The 18978-nt window shown below is 32.9% G+C and overlaps 2 protein-coding genes across 3 annotated transcripts; one reads left to right on the top strand and one right to left on the bottom strand.

Moving 5' to 3' along the window:
* Nucleotides 1-467: 467 nt before the first annotated feature.
* LOC131939287 (transmembrane protein 209) lies at nucleotides 468-8581 on the bottom strand. 2 transcript variants are annotated; one of them, XM_059297513.1, is made up of 16 exons: nucleotides 8563-8581; nucleotides 6736-6874; nucleotides 6538-6596; nucleotides 6200-6340; nucleotides 4014-4279; nucleotides 3748-3850; nucleotides 3536-3622; nucleotides 3222-3397; nucleotides 2999-3061; nucleotides 2698-2794; nucleotides 2332-2457; nucleotides 2053-2144; nucleotides 1771-1885; nucleotides 1372-1469; nucleotides 1174-1247; nucleotides 468-1013 (listed from the first exon to the last, which is right to left on the bottom strand). In XM_059297513.1, the coding sequence occupies exons 2-16, from the start codon at nucleotides 6864-6866 to the stop codon at nucleotides 962-964; spliced, it is 1680 nt and encodes a 559-aa protein (XP_059153496.1). In that variant the 5' UTR covers nucleotides 6867-6874; nucleotides 8563-8581; the 3' UTR covers nucleotides 468-961. The 2 variants fall into 2 exon arrangements, with proteins under 2 accessions (XP_059153496.1, XP_059153488.1); XM_059297505.1 differs by having other exon boundaries at nucleotides 8430-8567.
* Nucleotides 8582-10401: 1820 nt separating this feature from the next.
* On the top strand, nucleotides 10402-18705 carry LOC131939367 (U6 snRNA-associated Sm-like protein LSm3). Its single transcript, XM_059297657.1, has 4 exons — nucleotides 10402-10511; nucleotides 17710-17820; nucleotides 17953-18048; nucleotides 18533-18705. The coding sequence occupies exons 1-4, from the start codon at nucleotides 10491-10493 to the stop codon at nucleotides 18614-18616; spliced, it is 312 nt and encodes a 103-aa protein (XP_059153640.1). The 5' UTR covers nucleotides 10402-10490; the 3' UTR covers nucleotides 18617-18705.
* Nucleotides 18706-18978: the final 273 nt, after the last annotated feature.

Genomic DNA, 18978 nt, shown 5'->3' on the forward strand with positions numbered 1-18978 from the left:
AAATAGACTTAAATTAGAATTTCAAATTAATAAAGGATAAAGATTTCACAAGCACTTTATAGTAGTATGCTGTTTTCAATAATGTTTAGCAATAAATAATAAACAGCATCAATTACTATTTAACCTGTGGGACGTTTATTAAAACTTACAGCAACAAATGTAATTGTTGTGGGAGGTATTTCAGAAAAACATTTCAATAAAATTTTGAAAACTTATTTTAATAACTACTTTCTTAAGATATTCTTTTAGTTTATCTATTCTGACACATCAATGTAAGAGGATATAAAAAATAAACAGGATGCAAATTGGTAAGGGCAACGCTTTACTTAAGTTATTTAATTTTTTTTGTGTAAACCTTTTTTGCATTTCCCTAGCACAGGTTGGTATCTCCCAATTTGAAACCTGCAGCTTATTAGTGTATAGTTTTGTAAAAATGTTACATCTAAAGTGAACTGACAAGCAAACTCTTTAAAATTTTGTACTTTTATTATTTTTACAAGTTTAAGCATTGTCAATGGTTTAAAAAGAGGCTTAAAATTAATGGTATAAACAATGTGATGGTCCAGATACTAAACATAAGCAGAGATCTGATCTTCAGAGAGCTATATCTTTATCATCAAATTCAACCCTATTCAAAAAATTTTTTAACAGTATCATATATTTTGCTAAAGATGAGAACAAAAGTAAAAATAGTAAAATAATCAAATTAAAATTACTAACTTAAAGTTGAAGTAAATCTGCTTAATCTATATTAAGATTGATTAAAAAACTTTTAAATTATATCTCCGATACCATCTTAGTAGTTAATGATTATAATTAATACTGTGTAAGAAAATGAATAAATCCTAATATCTTTATTCATAGTTTAAAAACTCAGCTTATGTAACTTGTTTTGCCTAGATTTGAAACATTTCAAAGGCAAGTTAAACATCAGTTTTATATACATATCTAAAAATCAGCATCAGTCAAATATCCACAACATATTTAAACCTGACATTCCAAGATTAATCCGCCTGAAACAATAGAAGAAAGATTTAAAACAATAAAAAATCTATTTACATTTTTTCTTTTTTTATCTGTAATAATAATGATCTGTATATGTCAGTTAAATGTGTAAAATTACTGAGCCTTATTATTTCTAAACAAATGGCTAAAAATGAAATTTTTTTTTACCCAAGCATGCCACTTTCTTTCATTTTAATATGATACAGGAACAGAAGAATAGAATGGAACATGTTGTTTCTCCCCTGTAGATACATGTAAACTCAAATTACAAACAAAGTTATGGTATGACAGATTGCTAATAGCATAGGCAGAATAACTAAAGGTACTCAGGAAGGTCAATAGATTTATTTTTCAAGATTTGCTTACCTTAGACAAATTATAAATTTGTGACCCGATGACAACTTGAAAGTGTGGAGGGTTGATGCTGCTATGGTAAATCTGCAGGTTATCCTTACGATCTACACCTAAACAAGGCAAAATACAGAAGTAAGAAATACATAAACTTTAACTTTACTATTGAGTTTGTCCATTATGATGGGGATGCAAATGACAGATATTTTGTTGATAGAGAACGTCTTTTGAACTAATTTATTTAAAAACTATAAGCTTATTTGATCTTACTGTAGACACATACAGCAACTGAGATGTCTTGCTAAATCAAATCAGCTAATCATATTAAAAGTCTTATTTTACAATGACAACAGTTATGAAAGAAATCTGAAGCTAGCTGTGATAGCAAACTAAACCGTATACTGCAACACTCACTGGGCTTGTCTGGTGTTTTGACAAAGTTTTGTGATGTGAACGATTTGCCATCTGGATATCTTGGTTGAGCAGGAAGACGAGAGTCAAGGTAGCTACAAAATAAGTGCATCACCAACTGTTGAAACAAAATTTATGATAAATACATTGCTACTTTAATATACTTAATAGAAAATTGCTTTAAATTCTACAATAATTCGACCTCAACTCGTCACATTAAATTTACAAATGATTTGATAAATTACAAAATGTGCTTATATGGACAAAATGTTTACAGTAACATACAGCAGCATCTGTAGGCAGGTGTTCTGTCCACTGTTTACCATAGTTGCCACCTTTGTCCCAGGTGTAAGCACTCATGCTGCCAGTACTAAGTTCTAGAATGCAATGTAAACACATTTGAAACCTTGGTAATTTTCTAGTTAGATAATATATTGTGGTCAATAGTATGATACCATCAAACTAATTTTAAAATATCTACACATGACAAATAAATAATTTTAAATCTTGAATTTAAATTTACTATGAATGTAATTTTTTTAAAAAAAGGAACAATGAACCAACCTCTGATTCTGCTGCGTAAATATTCTTGATTTGCAGTGAATTCTAAGTATGGGACTATTGAGTTCAATGTTGGCACATAGGGTCCTTTAGTGAGCGCCAGTTGCTTTAAAGTTGAAACCCCAACATCTGAAAAAAAAGGTATTAACTATTTTACGTTTGAATCTTACGCACACTGATGAGGGCAGGCCAGGTGCGTTTCATTTTTTTCATGCTAGAAATTGAAAATGCTAATTTATTTTAGTCAAAAGAATGGAATCTCTTAATGATTTACAGCTAAAAATACATTTTTATAAATTTTTCGATTTTTAGAGTTCACACCTAATATTGAGTAATCAAACCAAAAACTTCAAACATTACAAAATCTACCTCCAATTTGTGTGTCTTCACATCCAATCTTCTGTAAAACTGCATTTAGCTCATCTATTTCTGTGTTTAATCTTGATACAATTGTGAAACTAAGCCACTGTGTATTATATAAGTAGCATTAAAATAAAAAAAAATGAATTTTGAAATAAAGACATTATTATTTCTTAACAATTATAATAACTCTTTACAGTTCAAATCTACCAGTAAGCTTGGAAACTCGTAGAAAGAGAAGTTTTCTTAACTATTGAGCCTATGCATTCATTGTGCAAAAAAACAACCCAAAACAACAACAATTAGTAACCTTTCTGAGTTTCTCTGTCCAAACATACAGGTCATCTTCTGTGACCCCATAGCTTGCCCAAACCTATAAAAAAGTCAATGATAAATGCTACTGAATGATTTATAAATTATTCCCAATATAACATTACAACAGTTTCAAAATTACTTTCCCAGCCATTAAAAAAAAAGGGATATTGCCAATTAAAAAAACCAAATTCTTTAAAATATTTAAGTCATAATCTTACCTCTCCAACACCTTTACTGCTGATCTGGTCAACTGAGTTGTTAAGTGAAGGAGCTGCTGGTGACCTTGGGGACAGTTGGTAGGTAAACCGACGCAGGATGTGTGAGAAATCTAGAGGGTTTGAAGGTCCATAATTCCAAAAAGATGTGAACCCAGAACTTGGACTTTCAGGTGATACTGAGAAATAATGTGTTATAGAACTGTGAAAAATGATATAGTTCACAAATCTCAATAAATATAAATACTAGCAGAGACCAATACTAGGTTAAGAACATTTAAATGCTGATATTGAAAAAAAAACCCATGTAAATTTACCCTGTGATCTGTTATTCTCTTTTTCTTCCTCTTCATTAATGTAGCGATGCAACGTATCCACATCAGTAATGCGCTTGTATTTTGAAGCTTTATGAATAATAATAAAAAAAATTAATAAATTAAAAAGCTAGAGCTATTTACTATATTTCTTTTCAAATTAAATGACTTTAGAAAATCTTTTAATATCACAAGTAAAAACAAAAAACACTCACATTTTGGATTGATTGGAACTGATGAAGATCTTCTTGATCTTAGACTACTTCTATCATTATCATATCGACTTGAAGTCTGTGAGAGACTAGAGTGGTTCATACTCTGGAATACAATGTATTTTGATGTTAATAGCTGTTATTCTCAAATACCTTAAAGACATTTTTACACAAAAAAGATTTAACAAATCAACCTCTTCTTTTCTATAAACTATATTAGTATATCAAAAGCTATCTTGGCTTGGTAAGTTTGAAAAAATTATATGCACCCTATCAAGAGAGGAATTAAAGCTGGCATTGGTATAGCTGTTATGCAACGAGGAAGAACTCAGCCGTGATCCATATGAGGCCACCATTGATGTAGAGTGTTGTAAAGGTGTGTGGTATCTGCCTGACTGAGGTGATGTAAAACTTGCATTCAAACGATGGGGTGAGATATCTCCAACATTATAGCTACAGGACTGATTATAGCTCAGGGGTGTTGATGTCGAAGGAGAATTGGACAAAGATTTTGTAGGGGTGTGGAAACTTTTATCTGAAATAAATATTATAAAATTGTTTAAAGAGGATTTAATTACTAATAATACCATATGAAAAGAAAACTGTAGATCTTAATGTACAATGTTTTCTGTACAAAATTTTGAGGGTTTAAAAATCAGGGATGTGACCAGACCAGGAAAAAAAATTAGGAAATTTTTTTCGGATAATAACTCAATATGTTTATCTACTTTTTATCGCAGTTAAGCAGCTTCATACTGTTACTGTACTAATAAATTGTTTTATGAAGTTAATATTTTAAATACAAGACGTTTATGTTACTCTAAAATAACATTGAAAGTCTTGTCTAATTGCAATTTAATGTTTACCTTATAAACAACTTTTTAAAAAATTACAATGTAACAAAAGTAGCAATTAAGTTTTATTTTACCATTAAGCTAATTTCAACTGTAGGCCTACTAATCTAGTGTAGATTCTAGATGTACTCCTGTTTTCAATTTTAAATAGGGGGCCTAATGCCTTATATTCTTTTAAAGATTGGATTGGTAAAAATATTTTTCTTCAACTGTAAAGACCCTAGATTAAGATTAGTTATAATATGAACGTTTTAGGTTCATGTGATGGAAAAATGAAATGGACCAGGTTAGCTAAGATTAGAAATGGTCTGACGTGTGAACCAAAGTTAATTATGATAGCCAAGCCACATCGATTTTTTAAAGTTTTTTTGGAATAGCTGTAAATTGTTAGGGGTCATCCACGTTGTTTTGACGATATTTACCTCCCCTCTGTCCAACAAAAGCCAGACTCCCCCCCCCCCCCTATAATGACGTCACACCTCAGCCCCCCCCCCCCCTCCTCCAGGCATCTCTTCGGGGAGATGCCTGGAAGAAACTCTGAAGTAGACCAACATAGGGGATTTTATTCAATTTCTATGTTTTACAACAGTTTTCTAAAACTCGTAATAGCGGCTAAAATGCAGTTGTTTCTAACATTACTTTTTTTTTAAATGCAAAAATATGACGTTACACTATCTTACGAGTGTGACGTTATTTATGGAAGACCCCTTATTAAAAATTTAAAAACAGCCTGTACGTATTTTTTCTTCCACAAACAAGACACGGTCGTAAGTCACGTTGAGTTTAGTATTTTTTTAAATCTGTAGGCCTACGAAGCATACGTATTGCAGGAACAGCTATTTGAAATTGACTGTGACGTCATTTCCCCCCCCCCCCCCCACAAGCAGTACCGAACACGTACTTGGGATCAAGGTGAGGTCACAAGAGCCACCGTTGCTACGAGGTGGGGTGGGATAAGCTAGTCCTCATAGTCACCTTTTGCAAGGATTTCAATATTAATTTGAGATTGCGAAATAAAATAGAATCAGAGAGAAATTGTAGATTTAGGCGGGTTAAAATACCGATAGATAAATTAGGATATATCGATAGCTAGATTACCAAGCTTAAGAGATGTAAGTTTCATTTGAATAACTGCATTATTTAGATTACCTTTTCCCGTGTTTTTGATAAATAGTTAACTAAAAATATCAGCGGAAAATTTGGACTAAAAAAATTGTGCTTTGAAAAATTCGTAAGTCCGCCGAAATTCCGAATCTTAATCTACATTTAATCTTGATCTAGCACCGTCAGACCTAGCGCAATCGACCAATCGAAAAGAAATGCGCATATTCCAGTGTCCGTTTGACCTAAGTACAGTAGTTGTCGATTTAAATTTAAATACGAATAAATGGAATGAGCATGCCGGCCCTTTCCGTAGAAGACATTCCCGTTTTTTTTCCTAATTTTTAAAACTTGGTAAAAAAATCGACAAAATTGAAAGTCGGCGGAAAAATTCGGCGAAAATTAAATCAGCGGGGGAAAAAACGCAACTGAAACGGAAAAATCGGATTTCCGCTAAAATTCGGAAAAGTCACATCCCTGAAAAATAAAAAATAACTTGCCTGTCTTAGAAATAGCCATTAGGCGCCGCTGACTTTCTGTAACATCTACAACAGAACCAAAGAAATAAACCCAAAAGTATCTAAGCAGTAGCATTCCATTACTTATAATCTGGAATATCAGTAGAATGGCCACTGACAATTCTGCAAAATAAAAATTATTTTTATTAACACTCAAAAACCCTTAAGAAACTTCAGGACTTCCCTGTTTAGCATGAAATAGAGAGAAAAAATGGTTCTTCTTTAAGAATTGGTTATCTCAACAGGGTAGTGTAAATGAATTTTTCTTTCAAAGCCAAAATAACCAAAGTAAGTTTTTTAAAAAGAAGAAAGTTACTCACCAATAAACCAAAAAATGGGATGTGCCAAGGAAAAAAGATTTGAAAACACAGAATATGACCTGCAATAAATACCAAAAAATGTAAAGCATAGAGCTTGAATAAAAAAATTGGTTGGTACAAAACTTATATTTAGGCCTAACATTAAACAGCAAAACAAATAATTACATAAGACCTATATATATGAATTATTTTACTTACATGTCTGTAAAGAGAAATATGAAAACAATAGCAATTTTTATAGAAGACATAAGAGCTTGTCTTGCTGCTTGAGTTAAATGGAGCTTTTTCCATGACACCTCAACTATATCAGGTTTTCCCAGAGATGACATTCTATGTTCTGGTTTGAGAGGAAAATTAAAATATAAAAATTAAATTTTATAGGCCTCAGTTAATAATAAGATATGGTTGATATTTTGACTCCATTTTGAATAGGCCTACACTACATGATGTAGTACTGTAGACTATATAAATTTAATAAAAGGCCTCGGCCTATACAGTATACAGTTTTTTTTATATAGCAACAAGCTTTTAAATGCATTGTAAATAAGACTAATCTGCTTTCTTTCATAAAAGCTTTAGTCACTAAAACATGTAAGAGATCTCATGAGCAACCAAACCTATTATGAAAGAAAGCAGATTTGTTCTATTTTCTTAATTTCAGTGCATTTTCAAAAGCTTGTTGCAATAAAGTTTTTGATATTTGCTTTAGTTACTACTTTTTAATGATTCCTTATAGTTATTTATCAAGTCAACACGGCTAAAAATATTTGCTTTAAAAACATCAGTAGCTTCAAGCTTGCGATCTCTGAAAGACATTTATTTGCCCTGTGAAAGCAGCCTCCTTGATCACAGTTTACAGACAACAGCAAGCTGATCAAGCGAAGGTTATTTCTTAAAAGCTCTATTATCTGCAGCTAATAGCCTTCACTAGCTCGATTGTTAACTTTTGACGTGAACCGAAGCTCAGCAGACTGGTCGGGTGATAACTCTAGCTAGTTATCTCCCCTTCTGTTACTGAATATACTAGTAATCTATTGAGTGAAACGAAATCTGTGCATTAGAAGTTGGTCAAAATTGAGCTACAAGATTTGCCACAAATGGACGTTGTGAACTAAGTAAAAGCTTTTAAAAGATAGAGGCAGAGGAGGTTAAAAACCAACAATAACCACACAAAAATTCCTCTCATTAATGTTCCTTCCTCTCATATCACCATAGTATTAAATTAAATTAGTATTTGACAATGACTTGCAGAGACTACCAGCTGGCTACCTAACTGCCACGTTTAACTGTAGATCTATGATGTAGTTACAGTAGTAACAGCCCTTAGGCTTATTAAGTTAGTTATTAATACTAATAAATAGTACTAATAGTAATGTAATAGCCTACTTTCAACACTTTGATAACTTTAAAAATATTAAATAGGGCCTAAATGGTAGGGCCTATAGACTCACTATAGTCTATAGAATAGTCATAGAGTAGTTGTATAGAGTACTAAATTCTAGATCTAGAGACTAATTATAATTAATTAGTTTTGAGTCTAATCTACATCTAGAAAGAATCTAACTAATAAAGTAGTTACCCAGCAAACATTTAAGTCTAGACTCTAGACTAGACTCAGCTATTGCTAAGCTAGACTAGAGTTGTCAAGTGTCTAGGAAAATCTAGCTCTAGATTAGTTTCCTACTAGATCTAGTCTAGGATAGATCTAGAATCTAGATCTAGATCTAGACTAGATTCTAATAATTTTTTAAATTTTTATGGTCAGTCAGCTAGTCTAAGTCAGGGCTTTTTTTTTACTTATTTTGGCCGAATTTACGACGCAAAACGGTTTTACAGGGTAACCGGCTTAAAATAAATTATTAATATTTGGTCCAGTAAAGGTTTCGGTTTACCGTTTAGTTTATTTTTGAAGTTTAAGAAGATGGAATAGGCCTAGATCTAATAAATAGCTGCTACAACCCACGTACAATCATTTTAGTTAGACTAGATTTTAAGATTAGTAAACCTAAATCTAGCTAAACTCACTGTACTCAAGATTTAGACCTAGGCCTAGTTTAAATTGAAAAGTGCGGTTGCCTGATCAAATATTAGAAAAATTGCCAACAACTTTCAAAGTTACTGTATATACATTATCAGACGGTTTACCTAATGCCCAGATCTAGATCTAGTAATTAAGTTATTTAAATGTGCGCACGATCTCATATGATAGAGGAAACAATTATTCCATTGCTCGATACTCTGCTCTTAGAGTCTTTTAGAGTCATACATAGATATTAGATATAATAGATAACGATCCCAAATCGTCAATGAATGAAACCACGATGCCTGTCAAGCATTCCGCATACTCACGAAGCATTGTTTCTTGTATTTAAAAACACTATACCACTACTAATCATTATTTAATATTTATCCGTACTAATCTACATTTTATAAAAAAGTTTAGTTAAAAAAAGAAAAATTGAAAGAGATGCTAAAAATGACCACGCAAGGCTGATTCTAAGTCGTACTTTTTTGTCGCCGTGGTTCAAAACTGGCGAGTGAAATTTGATTACTTCCAACGGACATATTTCTTCCAAAGTTGGCATGTGGGTCAAAATAAGACGACAATGCAACCCAATACCAAATCTCACTATATAAATATACTACTAGCTCCATACCCGTGCTCCGCTACGGTGAATAATTTTATTCATTCAACGCACTGCGCTGCGCGTATACCCGTGCGTCGCCACAGTGTGGATATGGTCGGAGTTTACCGCGCTGCGCAAGGGTGCGGGTCACCGATGGGGGTCTCCGCTTTGGATATCTATTGAATACCTTTACTCAAATTTAAGAAGCAGCTCACGCTTTTCTTTATATTATAGTGATTTCAATAGTGATACGTAGTATTTAAAGAAAACCATTTATTTTCTATATTTTAGTGCATAATTATATAAAAGCTTACGGGCCAATACAAAAGCTTTTTAAAATAGTTTTATTATTATATTTTTAATCCAAATGATAGGGATATTTTCATATACATTCCTCTTTTTTGTAGCTATGGGGTCGTCCATAAATGACGTCACACTCGTAGGGGAGGAAGGGTCCGTAATTTTGTGACAATGTGTGATGAGGGGGGGGGGGTAAGTTCAGATGGTGCGACGTCAAACTTTTGCATTAAAATAAAGCAATGTTAGATAACGAATTTTAGACGTTATTTCGCGTTTTAGAAAGCTGTTTTAATAAATTGTAATAGGAATTGATTAAAATAACTCTATTTTGACAAAGTTCAGACAAGATTTTGGGAAAATATCGATGTTAAAAAAAAAATTAATTCAACTGCAGCTTTGAGGGGGGGGGGGTGTAGGCTGAGGTGTGACGTAATTTTAGGGGGTCTGGCTTTTGTGACGATGTGTGATGGAGGGAACGGGAGGGGGGAGGTAAAAATCGTCAAAAAAGCTTGACGTCATTTATGGATGACTCTTATGTAACAGAGGCAATTTAAAAAGAAAGACAATTGTTGCTTTTTCGATGGCCTTAATAAAAAAATCATTATAAAAAGTTAACTTTGAAAGTTTACTTTTTTTTTTTATATCATAGGCCTTAAACTCTATCTCCACCACCCCCCCCCCCAACCCATGATCATTTTGAGTCATTGGGACATTTTATGCCAATATGGTAACTCGTGAAAAGAAAAACGGCAGTTTCGGCAAATACATTGTTAGTTTAATAACCGGCGACCTTCATTAAAATTATAGAAGCACAGTAGATTCAATTTACATACAAAAGATCATAGTTCCTCTGGTTTATTAAAGGTAGAAAAAAGTTGGGAAAAAGGAGGTTTTTTTTTGTTTTTTTATGATTGCATTACTAGATCTAGATGTAGGACTACTATAGGCCTATTTAATATTGTGTCTAAGTATTTATTTAAAGTGGCACAGTTACGTCTTTCATTGTTTTGGTAAATAGAGTCAACCATGGCGGACGACCAAGACCAGGTATGATTTGAATATACTAAAATTAGAGTAATAAATAATAAATCATTAGTCTTAGAACGTAAATAACTTAATTAGATCTATATAAAATACCGCATACAAATATTCAGACCCCCCATTTTGCTTCACATTCAATTCAGGGTACTGGTAGTACTGGTAGGGTAATCTATCGTAATCGTTTTGTTTGGGTACGTAAAATCGCCCGCGGCTTCTAATGTTCGAAAAAGTTACCTTTAGGCCTAATAGAAGTGATATATTTGTGTCAAATATTGTAGATAGATGAATAATAAACCTAAATCAATGGTTGGTAATCTATCGTTTTGGGTACGTAAATACTAAAATCGCCCGCGGCTTGTAATTTGAAAAACAGGTGACTCCTTAAATTTTATTTTATTTCACATTATGAGGAGGATTTTCCGATTTATGTTTTGAAAAATACAAAAAATGTTTCCTTGTTTTTCACATTACTAGTCGCGGGCGATTTTACGTACCTAAAACGATAGATCACCCAATGGTTAAATATATCAATATGGGTCAGAAATTAACTTTAAACAGCAGTGTTTGCAAGTAATGTTTCCTTGTTTCATTTATGTACCTGTTTTTAAACAATTGAATTAAAACTTTTCAGTAATAAATGAACACCAGCGATGTTTCCAACAGATGCAACCATGCTCATTTACTATAGCAGCCATCTTGTTAATTTTTTTAGCGCAATTTCCATACTGGCAAAAAATGCGTTTAATAGCTCGTCATTTCTGGATGGATGGACGTGTGTCCGCAGCTTTAAGTCGTATCTCCTCCTCAATGAAGCAATATCGAGGACTAGTTCCAAAAGCAAATATGTTAAGTAGGGACTTGGATGACGTAGATTTTGAGGCACTAAAAACGAGAGTTTTCTGCCCATACCGAGTTTCGTCGATTTAGCCGTGCGGTCGCGGGTGATGATCGAAACATTTTTTTTTTATTATAAATCGCCGATGCTACTAATAATTTGATGACTGATTATGAAAAACAAATGGATTTCATATGTTACGGTATTTTTGTTTTGAGATTTTGTTGAAGGTGAAAATGGATTTTTGGAGCCAAACTTTGGCTACGTAAAACTCTTTGTACCATAAAAACTTACTAACAAAGAAGGCCAATAAAAAGCCCTCCGACCATAATCACCATTTTTCTTTATGTGTGTAAATTTTCATAATGTTAATCGATAGCAAAGTATTTTTTTATAAATAGTTTAGAAAGTATAGGCTTAAGCCATTTTACGACTACCGGGAAAGACAGAGGTTTAAACCGGAAGTGTACTTGTGTTGTTAATGACGCAATTGCTCTCAATTGAATTGATTTGTAAATCCAGCAACATCCACACGAATCTGACTTTAAAATCATTTTAAATTATAGAATTATATTTTATATTGATAAAACTATGATTTTTTGTTGACTTTGTGCGCATATTTTCTATTTAGATTCATTTTTTTTGTAATTTTATGTTAGATCTAAAAATAATTTTCTGCGAAATTTTTCAAGTTGAATTATTGTTTCATTTTAATTGTATGGCCTAGATATAGATCTATATTGTTCTTGAATGAGTTCTGTATTTTATATTAGCTATCATTATAGTAACTTGTGTACTTTCCACATTTTTCTTAAATTTTAAAGCTTGATATAGGCCTAGATCTAGAATCTAATATAAAATTCCATTTGCCTATCATTTGGTCTATAAAATATAGGCCAATAGGGTAATTCTATATTAAACATATAGCCTTTTGATTGCTTTTCAAGCGAATTTTTATTACCAATATTACTAATATTCAAACATTTTAGGAGTCCTATATTTTCTTTATAGCTCTAGGACTTTGTTCGTTTTAGATTTATTACTAAATTACTACAATCCTTGTACAATGTTCTGTCTTCATCTGTAGGCCTATTTGAAGTACATATGATACTACTGTATTTTTGCTGTAGTATTCATCTCAGTTGCTTTTTTACTAGTCTTGGCCCTAGATAAAATGTACCAGTTCACAAGGGGATAGAGAATCAAAAGATGTGGATCTACTCATAAGCAACTTCAATGAAGGAGAAATAGGTCCACTTAAGAATGGATGTTGCTGGTTTTTATTACAGTTCTAAAAGCTATCAGCCAGAGGAGACACAGCTTCAGTAGATGTTTAATCAGATTTCATTTTTAAATCATTGATGGTGTTATTTTTTAAAGTAAAAAAGTGATACAGGCTAACAGACTTAAACATGTTATCCACACAGCATGAGATGTCACTTAAATATATGACAGATGTTTCTAAATTATAAAACTTACCTTTAACATTAAATGGTGATCATTACTCCACCAGAGTTTCTTCCAGGCATCTCTTCGGGGGGGCGAAGCCCCCCCGAAAATTTTTTACCGCCCCCCCGAACGAAATTAAATTTATATAATTTATATAGAAAATATATACTTTTAACAGTGTCCGCCCCCCCGAAGAAAGTTTACCGCCCCCCCGAAGATTTCAAGTGCACCCCCGGAGAAAAAAGTCTGGAAGAAACACTGTACTCCACCAATATAAAATCATTTCAATTATTAAATTATTTGTTCAACAATAATTGTAAATTAAATTATATCAATTCTATGTAACATACACATAACATGGATGAAATATCATGCATATTGACAACATTTAGATACAATTTTAGTTATCTAAAATCAGTTTAGCATTGTACTTCTTTCTTGCAAAAAAGTAGTTGCGCAGAACAAAAATGACTTTTTAAATTTGACCAACATTGTAACAAAACCACATAAGCTAAGTGAAATATTTTTACTTTGTGTGGATGTATACAATGTTGGCACCAATTAGGCCAATTTTCATTAAGATATTCCATATAATAAAAATTTGGCAACAGATTATGTGTTGCCTATAGCAGAATTTATTGTTTAAAATTAAGGGGGGTATATGAGTTTAAACCCCTTTTTCATTAAATAAAATATTTTTAAAATCAAATTTGAACAAAGGAAATATCAAAGTATATAATAACCTTCATGTTTACAATATTTCTTGCATATAAGCAAAGTAATCTAAAATCAGCTCAACATTGTACTTCTTTCTTGCAAAAAAAGTAGTTGCGCAGAATAAAAATGACTTTTTTATTTTGTCCAACATTGTAATAAAACCACATAAGCTAAGTAAAATATTTTGACTTTCTGTTAATGTATACAGTGTTGGCACTATCCAGGCCAATTTTCAGTAAGATATTCCTTATAATAAAAATTTGGCAACAGATTGTGTGTAGCCTATCAAAGACGCTTATTAAAATTTTTTAGGGGGGTGACCCTCTTTGTTAACATTATTTTTTATGATCATTCTCATCCAATTCAATTATTTTTATCTTACTCTTTTACTGATATCATAAGCTTGATCTTAGTGAATTTTCATTAAAAAATACCTGCTATTTAAAAAGTTACAGAGATTTTAGTTCGCATCCAAAAAAGTAGGGAAGCAAAAAATTGAGAAAACCCCATATTAAAAAAACCCGAAAATTAAATGCATTAAAAATTCATAACTTCGTAACCGTTTGAGCTAAAATTAAAATAAAAGTATCTTTGTTCTTGTCTAAATGAGCTCTATAAACTGGTGCTACTACATTTTTTATTTTTTTAAAAATGAAATTTCATCCAAGTCCCTAATGTTAAGCAAGTTCCAAGGATGATTGTGGGCAAAAAAAATTCCCAGAATTCCTTCCTGGATAACCCTGGAAAAGCCAAAAAATCTCGAACAAACGCAGTTTTTGCTCCATATCTCGGCAACCAGACCACTTAGCGACCTGAAACATTTACCAATCGATTCCTGCCATAATTTAGACCAATATTGCAGAAGAAAGTTTTCAAAAATATCCTTTCGTTCGGTCACAAAAAATTAACTAAGAACATTTAAACTGAGCATAGTGTAGGCCTAGGATGATATTTACTACTTTTTAAAAATAAGCATCTTGTAGGCCTACTCGTTAAAATAAAACTATTTCCGTTGATATAGGTTAATATAGTTGTCTTTTTTTTTTACTTATTAATTCAAACGTTATTTTTGTACCCTATTAATTTATTTATAATTTAAAAAATTAATTAAGGAAATTGCGCTTAAATTGTCACTAGACTTTTTATTAACTTGTTTTATTGTAAACTTATAGCGTAAGATTCAAGGGAAGCCACTCTAACTTACAGATGGCCGCTTTTTATATATATAGCAAATCCTGCTTGCAAACACTGCTGTTTAAAGTTAATTTCTTGCCTATATTGATATATTTAGCCATTGATTTAGACTCTAGGTTTATTATTCATTTATCTATAATATTTGACACAAATATATCACAACATACTTCTATTAAAGCCTTGACAATGAGGTAACTTTTTCGTACATTACTAGACGCGGGCGATTTTACGTACCTAAAACGATAGATTACCAAAAAAAAACGTAGCCTAATCTTAAATCTAGGCCTATTGTTTTTCGAAGTAACTAGATCTAGAAATTTTCGCACCAACATCTCCACCTAGTCGGCAAAAGATAGGTCTGCGCACGCGCAGTGACCAATGGCTAGAGTTATGGTTAGGGATCTGGTTAGGGCTAGTATTACTATTAAGCTATTAGGTTATTACACTCGGGTAAGAAGGGATAGGGTTGGGGTTAGGATTAGGATTCTGCGGTTGCAAACACACACATGTGTAGTACCATCGAAAACATTGCCGCGAAGGCAAGTCGTAGTTTCTCTCCATTGTGCATGCATATCTTTTTCCGGCTAGCATCTGCCATCGTTTTTAGGTGCGTAAAAAATAAAATCGTGCGAGGCTAATAATGTGCGAAAATGTTGCCTCATTGTTAAGTAATGTTAAGGCTTTAATATAAGGCTTTAACATCACGCATCCTTTTTTGCAGTTTTATCGTTTTCTTTAGGGATCATATACACAACATATGAAAAAAACTGCTAATCTTGCAAAATCTCATTATTTTAATGCAAGATGCTAAATAAATGGACGCCATGCCTTTAAATGGCCGAAAAAATTTGCGAGATGTGTAGATTTAATTAATACATGCATTTCTTGTCGAGTAATCTGAAAAGTAAAAAAAGTAAAGTTTCCCTTTCAAACCTGACAGTCTATGGGGCAAGTGAAGTAGAGTTCACTTGTTTCTGTGACCTCGGCATATGAAGAGATAGTGTGGTCAGCACTATGCCCAGCCGCCTTTACTTTCCCTAACATGAGTTTAGTACCCATTCGAGTTGGGTGGACTCAGGGACAGTCTACTGACTTGAACCTGGTTCGAACTCTAGACTTACGGGTTAGCAGTCCAGCTCTCTACCGCTAGACCACTCCGTCCCATGGGAAAAACTGAACTGCCACCTTAAATGGCCCAGTACACAGTCGAAACCCCCTGGTACAAAAGTAGTAATATATAACAGATATTTATAATGATTAATTTCAGTTATGTTGATTCATTTTTTAGATTGAATTTCCATATGAGGTAACCATGCAGACATTTTTTTTAGTATCGTTACGTCAGTTTTATGCTAGTTGCCTATGGCTTGTCATGGTTTATGTGAAATAACAAAATATTTGATTTTAAAATTTCATAATTCAAGCTACATAGAATTATATTGTGATATATTTGTGTCAAATAGGAGAGATAACTGAATAATAAACCAAAATCAATGTCTAAATATAGGTAAAACTCCATTTTAGTGTATTTTATTCCCCGTTTCACGTTTCCTCCTATTGAGCATATTTTATTATAAACACAACCAAAACACACACAAAGCGGTCATCCATTTATGACGTCCACATGGAGGGGGGATCCGGAAAAAAATAGACTTGTGTATGCATGTGGACTGTGTGTGTGGGGGGGGGGGGGGGGGGGGTTCGGGTTAGTGTGGACGTCCACATACAGAATTAAACTACAAAATATTTACATTTGGTAATTTAACAACTAAATTTGGAAACTGAACATAAAATGTAGATTATACATTAAATTGGCAGTTCTCTTGGTAAATGTATCAGAAATGTAGCTGTATTATCCCTGCATAAGAAAAAAAGCGATTTTTTTTTTTAACAAGCGGGATGGGATGGGGCTGTGACCGCGGCGATTCATGGTATTTCAAGTTCATGTCATGTCATGTTTGCCTGTCGTCCCTACTGGGACATAGGCCGCTGACAAGAGCTTTCCAGACGTCTCTGTCCAGGGCTAGTCTCTCCAACTGTCCCCAGGTGTATCCAATCTTCTTGGTGTCTTCTTCCAGGTCACGTCTCCAGGTCTTTCTTGGTCTGCCTCTCTTCCTCCTGCCTTGTGGATTCCAGGTGAGGGCCTGTCTTGTTATGCTGGATACAGGCTTCCTGAGTGTGTGGCCAATCCATTTCCATTTTCTCTGGAGGATCTCTACTTCCACTGGCAGTTGATTTGTCCGTTGCCATAGAACATCATTTCTGATGGTTTTAGGCCAGCGAATTCGCAGGATCTTTCTGAGACATGCGTTTATAAATGATTGTATTTTCTTCTTATTTATAGCAGTTATTCTCCATGTCTCAGCTCCATAGAGTAAAACAGGTTTTACTAGTGTGTTGAAGATCCGGATTTTTATTCTAAGGGTTAAATCTCCCGAACCCCAAACATTTTTTAGTTGGTTGAAGACTGCTCTTGCCTTACCCGTCCTTATTTTTATGTCTGCTTCTGTCCCACCCTGCTTATCAACAATACTTCCAAGGTAGGTGAATCTATCCACTTCTTCTAGGGCTTCTTCTGCCAGTGTTATAGGGTTGTTGTTTGATGTATTGACTTTGAGAACTTTACTTTTCCCTCTGTGGATGTTCAGACCCAGGCTTGTAGAAAAATTTGCAACCCTGTTGGTTTTATCCTGCATTTGCTGTTGTGTGTGAGAAAGGAGGGCCAGGTCGTCAGCAAAGTCCAGGTCATCCAGCTGGCTCCACAATGTCCACTGTATACCGTTTCGCGTTTTCTCTGTTGACATCTTCATAACCCAGTCTATGGCCAGTAGGAACAGGAATTATTTCAAGTTATTACAATATTATTTTGTGTCAAAGCCTAAGATAATGTAGATCTAATCATTTTTTCAATTAAAAAACTCAAAATAACCAATTTTAACCATTCTATTCCTACTCAATAACTTAGTTACATTTAATTAATAACTGAAGTTCTAATAACTGCTGTTTTAGGCCATACCTGTTCAGACAGTTGAAGAACCTCTTGACCTTGTCAGACTCAGCTTAGATGAGAGGATTTATGTAAAGATGAGAACAGACAGGGAGCTAAGAGGCCGACTACATGTAAATACTACAGTTAATCATACCATTGGTTTGGACATTTTTAAAGATGCAAAATAAATAAAAAAACAATAGATATTATTAACATTAGTCAAGCTTTTATAAACGGTTCATAAATTAAAACTTCTTTTTTAGGCATATGACCAGCATTTGAACATGATTCTTGGCGATGTTGAAGAGACTGTCACAACTTCAGAAATTGATGAAGAAACATACGAGGAAATTTTCAAGGTAAGGATTTATTTCATTTTCTTTTAGATTTTTAATCAACTTATAAATCCTCTGTCACTTTATGTCCAATCAGCTTTTACTGAAATTCCAATTAAAAGAAACTAAAAAATGAGAATTTTACCAAGCTACAAGTTGTATGGCAGAAACCATTATGAGACATTTCACAGCTACAAAGTTGTAGTGCTTGCAATGAATCATTTTCTTCATAAATTTTTGTGTGTGTTGTAAAAACCAAGTTTGAACGTAGCTGATTCATCAAGTTCTTTCTTCAGTGTAAATGCTTAAACTTAAGGGTACTTTCTCTCTCTCTATATATATATATATAAATATATATTCTATAGAAATATTCCGATTATTGTTATCAGGGAAAAGTATTAAAATACAAAAATATCCATTCCATTTTTAATAAAGATTTCTTGGTTTGCACTACAAATGAACTTTTCCTGATATAGATTTAGTTTCAGTTACTTTTCTTTCTATGCAGACCACCAAAAGATCAATAGCCATGCTGTTTGTTAGAGGAGATGGAGTTATTTTGGTATCACCGCCCATGAGGACTGCAACATAAATTACTTGTAATGTTTTTTTTATTATTAAACATTGTATTGGAACTATTTCTTGTTTTATTATTACATATGAAATAAATCATGAACAATATTTTTATGTTTTTCGATTTTTTTGAAGTCATATTATGGATGTTTATGAACTGTTTGATGTTTCTGCAAGTATCTTATAATTTTCAAATTTTTAAGAGCTCAAAGCTTTAATTTAAAATTTTAAAACTACAATAAATTCAATTATGTTAATGTAGCATCACTTTTTGCTTATCGAATTTGGCTTTACTTAAAGACCAAGACTATTAGTATTAGAAATTTTTTTTGGGTATTGGCATTGAGCAATATAATATTGGGTGTTTGAAATTAATTTGAA

Source organism: Physella acuta, unplaced genomic scaffold (assembly GCF_028476545.2).
Source record: "Physella acuta isolate Inbredline_101_S28 unplaced genomic scaffold, ASM2847654v3 ptg000018l, whole genome shotgun sequence".
In the NCBI taxonomy this organism is placed as follows: Eukaryota; Metazoa; Mollusca; class Gastropoda; family Physidae; genus Physella; species Physella acuta.

Bases quoted from the DNA above. Each gene is read 5' to 3' on its own strand.
- LOC131939287 (XM_059297513.1), bottom strand. From the start codon at position 6,866: ATGTCATCTCTGGGAAAACCTGATATAGTTGAGGTGTCATGGAAAAAG. The intron at 4,280-6,199 runs GCAAGTTATTTT...TATTTATTTCAG, and splicing joins AATGGCTATTTCTAAGACAG to ATAAAAGTTTCCACACCCCT. The intron at 3,851-4,013 runs GTGCATATAATT...ATTGTATTCCAG, and splicing joins TTAATTCCTCTCTTGATAGG to AGTATGAACCACTCTAGTCT.
- LOC131939367 (XM_059297657.1), top strand. From the start codon at position 10,491: ATGGCGGACGACCAAGACCAG. The intron at 17,821-17,952 runs GTAAATACTACA...CTTCTTTTTTAG, and splicing joins AGCTAAGAGGCCGACTACAT to GCATATGACCAGCATTTGAA. The intron at 18,049-18,532 runs GTAAGGATTTAT...CTTTCTATGCAG, and splicing joins CATACGAGGAAATTTTCAAG to ACCACCAAAAGATCAATAGC.